A 9,099-nucleotide genomic window follows, 5' to 3' on the forward strand; every position below is an offset into this window, starting at 1 on the left:
TCTTTTATCTTGTCATTTCTTCCATTGGCTTTAGCTACTCTCCACTCAAGGGTAAGTTTCAGAGTCTCTTCTGTCATCCATTTTGGTCTTCCCTTCTTGTCTTTTTAGTGATCTCTTGCTTTCTTCATGGATAATGTTCTTGATATCCTCCCACAATTCTTCTGGATTTTGGTCACTGGTGTTCAATGTATCAAATCTATTCTTTAGATGGTCTGTAAATTCAGGAGGGATATATTCAAGATCATATTTTGGCTCTCTTGGACTTGTTTTAACTGTCTTTAACTTCAAGTTGAACTTGCAGTTGATGGTCTGTTCCACAATCAGCTCTTGGCCTGGTTTTGGCTGAAGATATTGAGCTTTTCCCCTGCCTCTTGCCACAGATGTACTCAATCTGATTCCTGTGTATTCCATCTGGTAAAGTCCATGTGTAGAGCCGCCATTCGTGTTGTTGAAAAAAGGTGTTTGCAATGAACAAGTCATGGGTCTTGCAAAATTCTACCATGCGAGTTCCAGCATTATTTCTGTCACCAAGGCCAAATTTTCCAACCACTGGTAATTCTTCTTTGTTTCCAACTATTGCATATTTTCATATGACTTATTTTTTAACAGGCTTATGTCTCATAAAATACTATTATATTGTTAATTTGATTAACTAACCCCTTCTTCAGAAATAGGTAATTTTGAGCTTATTGTTGTGTGCCGTTAGTCCATTCTGACTCACAGCGCCCCTATACAGAGTAGAACTGCCCATAGTTTCCTAGGCTGAAATCTTTTCCAAAGCAGACCACCAGGTCTTTTCTCCCACAGAGCTGCTAGTGGGTTTGAACCACCAACCTTTGGGTTAGCAGCTGAGCACTTAACCACTGTGCCACCAGAGCTCCTGGCCCTTGTCAAAAAAGCAAAAACAAAGGAAAAATTAATAAAAATTAATAATAATGTTATATATTTGGATACTAATTATTATAATTCATCTTACTTCAGTTTAACTACAATTAAAAGCTAGGCTATGGGCACATGGGGTTCATCGTTTTAGTCTTTGTTTCTGTTTGAAATGTTTTATAACACATTTTTTAAATTAAAAAAAAAGAAAAATGGTTATTAAATGCTTTCATCCGATAAAGTTCTGATTAAAAAAAAAAAGTTATAAACAAATGCATTATGTTCCCCTTACCAATATGAGCTCTGTCAGATATGATAAGCCTTTTTTCCCAGCCTTCTAGACCTAGAGGGAAGAGGGAGAAAAGACATATTGAATTAAACATTTTGTACAGTAACTTTTTAGTCATAATTTCTTTATCAATACAATGTCTAAAAGGTTTTTCATTGAAAGAACAACTTTACTATCTTTTTTTCAACAGAGGAAACATGATATTTACTAAAAATTTTCTCACCTTTAGACTCATAAAAACTATCTTTTTAAGTTTTTTGCTCTAAGGAGCTCCAAACTGCAAGCCAGCAAAATTTACATAAAATATTTCTAGAAATTCAAAAAGTAAATGGTAGTAAAATGCTTTATTTTGCTGGGAGTGAGAGAGAAGGCTAGGCAGAAATTCGATATACAAAGGAGTTAATTTTGAGAATGGCACCCTTTCCCAAAAGGCAATTATAAATAAACAAATAATTATAGTTCACTGTGATACATGGAGTAATAGACTACTTTGGAGGAATTAAGAAGTTTCCTTATTTTGTTTACTCACATAAAAAAGTGTAAGTAAACAAAATAAGGAAACTTCCTCTAATTCTTCCAAATTAGTCTATTATTGCATGTATCACATTGAACTATAATTATTTATTTATTATTAATATGCTTCTCCATATAACTGCAGATGCCTTAGAGCAGAAAGCATGAGTTTTCATAGCACAGAGCTGATCATCAAATAAAGTGTTCCAAAAACGATTGCTGAATGAATAGATACATGAATCCAAAGACAGGACAGAAGGGAATGTGGACAAGACAAAGTTGTTAAAGGAGATGACAGAGAACAGAGGGCAGCATGGGAACCTCAAGTTGACTTATTTCAAACGGAGGGACTAGGACACATGACCAAAAAATGAAGGGAGGACAAAAGAGATAATAATAGCAAGACAGGATTTTGCAAATTTGGAGTTAGTTGCTAGAACACTGGAGGGAATAGATGGCCAATTTTAAACTTAAACAATAAATTTTAACAACAGTAATATAATTAATTTAAATTTGAGCTAAACTAAAGGGAAAGCATATTAATTTTCCTCAACTGTGTATTATTTATATTCTGAAATTCTAGTGAGGTTACTATGTTGAATGTAAAGACATTTCTAAAACCCCAAAAGGTAGGAAACCACAGTTATTTTCTGAAAGGATACATTGCATAAAAGGAGCATGTCCTTTATTTGGAGGGAAGAACCTAAACAAAACCTTTTCACCTCTACATTGTAAAACCAAGGAGAGCTCTAAATCCTCTGAAAACAAGGATGACAGCATGCAAAATGGGCTTCAGAGGTTCCCCCACCTCCCATAAGCCAGTTCCTGGTTTGGGAAATATGTCCAATGAATTACTTAATAAGGTCCCTTCTAGCCATAGTCTTTGTTACTCTCACCAAATGACTGAGTGGGACTATGTAAATGTCAGATGCTTGTGGACCACCAACAGGACTGGATAGCTTGCTAATAATGCAAATAAGGTACATGGCACCCAAATGGGAGTGGGACCATGAAAACAAAGTGAATAGAACACTAGTGTGGGGATTGGTCAGTTTTGCCATCCCACTAGGCTTGAAATTAACCATCCCAGAGGTGGAAAGCAGGGACATGACTACCACCACAAAGAGATGGGAGCAGAGTGCATCCTTTGGACCCAGGGGCCCTACTCTGAGAACCTCTTTAGAGACAGAAGGCAGTAACACTGGAGAGACAGCAAGTGGTGGTGGTAGAGAACCAGAAGCAGCAGAACCAGAACACCAGCATGACAGTGTTGTGGCATCCTGGTCCGTGGAGCCGAGCACCTTCACGCAGGCAGCTGGTGGAGGGGGGTGCCTGTGGGGCAAGTTTGCCGACGGCAGAGCTGATTGTCTTCCAGCTGAGGCTTACTGGCAGAGTGAGGCGTCTCTGGGCACTTATTAGCAGAGCTAAAGGAGCTTTGCAACATTTGCCCAAGTATGGCAGAGGCCGAGGGGCTGCAGGGCCAAGAGCCAAAAAGAGGTGTGCCTTTAGGCAGGGCTGAGACTGTCCTGATCCAAGAACTCAGGATACAGTGTTACTGATCCTGAATTGTAACCTGTTACTTCCCTAATAAAACCCATAATTGTGAGTATTGTCTGTGAGTTCTGTGTGGCCACTGCAATGAATTATCAAACCCAGCAGACACATAGAGAGTGCCTTGGGAGGGACAGTTGGTGTCAGTATTAGTAAAAAGGTTGGAGAATGGAGGAATGTCTGACCTCAGCTTCACAGGACTCAGCCTTGGGCTGCTGATCTTTATGTTCCTCTAACCCTTGTGAAATTAAGAGTAGGTTAGAAGGTGCCACTGCCATTTTTGCAGAAGAAAAAGGAGGCTAAATGGAGCACAAATAAGGCTTCTGATAATTTTAAGTATAGCAAATCAAACAAGTTTGCAGACTACCACTATGTTAAAAATTAAGACTTATTATATTGTCTGTTGTTCAATTTACTGATTAAAAAGAACAAAATTTAATAACCAACATTTAAAATATTTGTCCTACAACAACCTGCAACTTTAAAGTATTATTAAAACAAAAATGTTACATTTTCCTGGCATAAGCTCCTAAAAAAAAATTACTGGTTACCAGGCAAAATAGACTCATCCTTTCCTACCTGTTCCTTTCTGAACATTTTTCTCTGCTTCCTCAAACAATCCAGGTAGATGTATTACCACACCATTTCCTAAAGGCAAACAAATAAATCTCAACCGTAGACATCTACAAACATAAATAACAACATTATAATACAGACATCTATTTTTATCATTGTTGGGGGCCATCAAGTCCATTTTGATTTATAGCAACTCCATGTGACAGAGCAGAATTGCCCCATAGGGCTTTCCAGGCTGTAATCTTTGCAGAAGCAGACTGTCAGGCCTTTTCTCCCACAGAGTAGTTGGGTGTGTTCTAATCACCAATTCTTCTTTTGGTTAGCAGCCAAGCACTTAGCCATTATGCCATCAGGGCTCCTTATATAATGATATTATAATACAGACATTAATAATAATGCTTTATCTAGAATAGTAGAGGAGATACTTAGACTAATGGGACATTCTGATTTATTGGGAGATAATCACAGAAATTATTATATGTTTTAAATAGTGGTACAATGTGAATACATAATATACATAGAATATAACACTAAAATTATACATAATTTAACATATGTTTAAATTAACTTATGTTTAAATAAACTAGTTTTGCAACTTTAGGTAAATCAAACCAGATTACAGTAGACTCTAGATCAATGTCTTTCAAATTGGAGAAAAACACCCAATTAGTGTTCATAAAATCAATTAGCATTTTTTAAAAATTAAAAAAGGAGAAAATAGCAAATTACATCACAGGTAGTAAGGGTTCTAAATCAACCTGTGAAACAGACCTATTGTAATTTTTACTGTGGGTCATAGTCAAAAATGAGAAGGAAGGTTGGGCAATCTGCTTCCATAATGATACTACCTTGGACACCCAAGGCAGGGTCCCTATGAGTCGGATCTGACTCTACAGCAATGAGCTTGGTTTTTTAGTTTTACAGCCAAAAGTGGCTGAAAACTCAATTCGATGATCTATAATACTTAATAAATTTAAGACTGCCAACAATCACTGATAAATGCAAAGTAGTTTTCCAAAAAATATTACCACGAAAAGGTCTCAAAGAGTTAAAAAGCCAAAATTAGGTATATTTTACAAGGCACCATGGCCAAAATTTAAAGGGATCAATGAACCATTTGGTAAGTGAGAAATGAAATCAGGTTTGATAATCAAAAAATGAACATTATGAATTTTGGAGAAAAAAAATCCCCAAGTAGTTCAGTTAACACTATATACTTACCAATGAATGCAGTAACATTTGGATTAATTATGCCACTGGGTAAAAGATGAAAATCATATTCTACAGAATCTACAACAACTGTATGGCCAGCATTATTTCCTCCCTGAAATGTAAGATAAGAGAAAACTGAGCCTGACAATAAATGACAAATAATATATCTATTTCCAAAGTGAATTAATAATTTATATTCTGTTAAAATGCCAATATCACTTAAGAAACCCAAGTATTTGTCACGTATACTGATTCTTTAGAGGCATCAGAACAGTTTGACGGTCCTTCCTCTATCCCCACTATAGTATGTTTGAGTGATGATCCTGAAACACTCTAGAAATTAGAGAATTCAGGTTTCAGGAAGATAGGAAGACATAGCCCTTCTTTTTAAAAGAGAAAAAAACGTGGAAAGAAAAAAGAAAGAAACCTATCGGTTTGCTGTTTTTGGCATTAGGTAGGGCATGTAGCAATCTAGTTAATTATTTGTAACAGTTATCTACATAAAAATATCTCTAAGATAATAGAAATTTGTACAATTACCCTAATTTAATGTACATATTCATATAATTTGCAGTGTCCTAACAGTGTGTCAAGCAACTCTGAAACTTGAAGTTTCTGTTACTACATGGACTGAACCAAAAATATAAGTAACCGCCCCCCACATATTGGCTCTCTTGGAACTCTAATTTATCAATTTATAAATCAGTCTTGTGAGTATGGTTAGTGACAGGTCCCTGGATCTTGCTCATCTCTAGCTAAAATAATATCCTTGGACAAGGATCTAAAGGTGAGAGAGTCATACTATAAACTCAGGATGAAACTTCTACTTTATGAAATTAGCACCTGAAAAGTCAAAAAAAAAAAGGAGGTCAACATGAAAAGTGAAATCATAAGAGGTACAAGAATACTAGGGATTAACATGTAATTTAAGTAAATAAAAACACATATTTATATATTATTTTATCCCATATATATAAATGGTAGCAAAATATACACACACACTTTGGCAGCTTGCTTTTTTCACTTAACAAATCTTAGTACTTATTCCATAATCCTCTTCATTGTTTTAGAAGCTGCACTGTATTCCTTCGTGTATGGGTGGACAATCATTTATTAAATTGGTCCCACAAGGACAGGCATTTAGGTTGTTTCCAATTGTTTGCCATCACAACATTCCAATAAACTTTCTGGTACATATTTTATTATTATTTTGCACATGTGCAAATTTACCACCAATTCTGATAGAATCCTAAAACATATACCAAAAAGGCATACTGACTTTAATTTAGTTTTCTTTAAAATAACTCAGATATCACTAAAGACAATCCTCACTTGCTTTTTATACTTTTTCTGCCTCCTTCACTGTAAGCTATTACTTCTTTAACTCTCATGACAATATTATTAGCCTTTTTTATCCCATGCTTTTATGATTAGGGAAATTCCTTCCAAACATTCAGAAATTAATGACAGCAATACCATGATGGAAGGATGGTATGTTAATTATTTTATTTTAGGCAGGTGGTTCTGATAGATGACTTCAGAAAGGATGAAGTGGTTTAATTCCTTAATGAGTTTTTCCTAGTTTCACTAGGATTTAGAACCCTTACTACATGTGATATTTTCCTAGTGGAAAAGTCTAGCTGCAAAAGTCTTGAAATCATACCTTAGTGTAAAGCTTACTCACTCAAACATTAAAACATTTTTCAATAACCAAGTCTTACTAAGAATTGCTAATGGTTCCACTTAAATAGTTTGAGCATGAAAATGTGGTTAAAGATATCCACAACAGCCCTGGGCTATCCTATTATGGACACAGGGAAGAAATTTTAAGTGTTTACTAGAACATTTAGTCACTAGTGCCCTAAGAGGGAATTGAGACTATAGTTCCTTTAAATCCAAACACATGCTGTGCAAGAGAGTCCTGATGTAAAATGAGGACCTACTACACAAATAGGATGTTATGATTAAATAATTCATATATGAAATAAGGTTTAGTATGTAGTACATAAACTGTGACAGTTACATAAATGATGGGATACATACACACATACACCTATTTAACAGAAACATACAATTCCCTTCTCACTACAAATTTTCCCAAGCTTGCTTTAAAAAAATAAAAGAACACACAAAACTCCCTATTATCATATACACATGTTAATAGTTCATCGTAACTGCCTCTTACTGCTCAGCGAAATTCCCATTACACATATGATCACTCAAGTGTTCAAGTGTTGTTGTTGTTCTTGTTATGTGCCGTCGAGTCGGACCTGACTCATAGCGACCCCTCCTTGGGTTTCCAAGGCAGCATCACTACGGAAGTAGATTGCCCCATCTTCCTTCCAAGGAAGGGCTGGTGGGTTTGAACCACCAACCTTCTGGTTAGCAGTCAGATGCCTTAGGCACTAAGCTACGAGAGCTCCTTTAAAAAATACTTTCAATTATCATAGCTGTATGACCCACCAGCTGCTCCATGGAAGGAAGACTGGGCAATCTATTTCCATAAAGTTTACAGCCTCGGAAACCCAATGGGGGTTGCTATGAGTGGGAAACAACTCCATGGCAGTGAGATGTTCTATACCAAACTAAAGCCGGTGCTGCTGAGTTGATTCTGACTCATAGCAACGCCTGAGAACAGCATTGAACTGCCCCACAGAGTTTCCAAGGCTGTAAATCTTTGTGGAAGCAGACTATCACATCTTTCTCCTTCAGAGAGGCTGGTAGGTTTGAACCACCGACCTTTTGGTTGGGGAGCTGAGTGCTTTAACCGCTGCTCCACAAGGGCTCCTTATGTGTCTTACAGAAATAGGATGTGCTCAATTAGTAACTGTTATGGAACAAAAAAGCTATAGAATAACAATCAATATTGTTTTCAGATTAATTATGCCAATATGGGAAATATTGTTCATTGATTCTCAGATATCTTAATTTATTTTCTTAATTTTGAAATATATCAAAAAACCCACCAAACAAATAATCCTATTTAAATTCTAATATTTTTTCCAGAAAAGCATTAGAAGTCTACAGTGTATTATTACACTGCTAGAAAACAACTTACAAATAAGTACAACCTAGAACTAATGTTTCTTCATTCTTTATATTCCCATGTGAAATCAACCAAAGGTCAGCTATACTATAGCTGACTAGTATGTTCAGCCCCTACTTTTCTCCCTTACTTTGCAAATCATAGTAATCATTCCTCTGGCCATCCAGAGAAGGAAATTTGATCCAGCTTAAACTAATTAAATTCTCTCTCCTGGGAACGTGATTTTGAGTAGAGAGGAAGGCAGGAGTGAGCAAGAGATGCTGTGATTTTATGGAACATCCTAATGAGAAAGCCTGCCGGTTCTTGCTGCTGAGATCCAAGAACTGCACCTAGATTTCAGTCCACCCTGAGGCTTGGCAGTCCTGTTCTGCCTTCAAATGTATTTCCCCTTTGCCTAAGACAGAATCTTTTTCTATTGCTTATAAAGACTCCAAATGATTCACAGAACAAACCCAATGCAACATAGCATGGCTACATCTTGCACTAATGATAAATGAATACAACAATGTTTGTTGTTGTTGTTGTTGTTTGCCATTGAGTCGGCCCCGACTCATAGCGACCCCTCCTTGGGATTCCGAGGCAGCATCACTACGGAAGTAGGAATACCCAACCTTCCTTCCAAGGAGTGGCTGGTGGGTTTGAACCGCCAGCCGTCTGGTTAGCAGGCAAGTGTCTTAGCACAACAATGATGATTAACTGCTAAATTTTAGTATCATTTATACTCTCAAGGGAAATACTCTAAAATACAATACCAGAGCAAACAGGGATGATGTAACAGTAATTTGTTATTTTGCAACTGTTCTTAAGAAGGTCAAAAAGACAAGTGTCTCATATTTTCTATCCTGGGTCCTTAGAACCCGAACCTGTCAAGCCTAACAACAGAACAAAAGATTGGATCAAGAAATGTTGGTATGTGAGCGGTTCTGGCAAGATGGCAAACTAGGCAGAAAGACTGCACAGACCCTCTTCAACAAAGAAAAGGGAAACCAATTAACACAGACACAGAAGATAATCTTGGACTGCTGAGCCTTGA

The 9,099-nt window shown here is 36.7% G+C and overlaps 1 protein-coding gene across 1 annotated transcript in view; it reads right to left on the reverse strand.

Annotated features, from left to right (window-relative positions):
• ADSS2 (adenylosuccinate synthase 2) overlaps nucleotides 1-9,099 on the reverse strand; it is a 61,563-nt gene that overhangs the window by 36,995 nt on the left and 15,469 nt on the right. Inside the window, exons 2-4 of the mRNA XM_007949148.2 lie at nucleotides 5,030-5,132; nucleotides 3,812-3,880; nucleotides 1,172-1,222 (exon numbers count right to left, since the gene is read on the reverse strand). Of these exons, the coding sequence (XP_007947339.1) occupies nucleotides 1,172-1,222; nucleotides 3,812-3,880; nucleotides 5,030-5,132 (223 nt within the window). The remainder of the gene's footprint in view (nucleotides 1-1,171; nucleotides 1,223-3,811; nucleotides 3,881-5,029; nucleotides 5,133-9,099) is intronic.

The sequence above is a fragment of the Orycteropus afer genome, unplaced genomic scaffold (genome assembly GCF_000298275.1).
Source record: "Orycteropus afer afer isolate SDZICR_OR568_19922 unplaced genomic scaffold, OryAfe1.0 scaffold00239, whole genome shotgun sequence".
NCBI classification, from domain to species: domain Eukaryota; kingdom Metazoa; phylum Chordata; class Mammalia; order Tubulidentata; family Orycteropodidae; genus Orycteropus; species Orycteropus afer.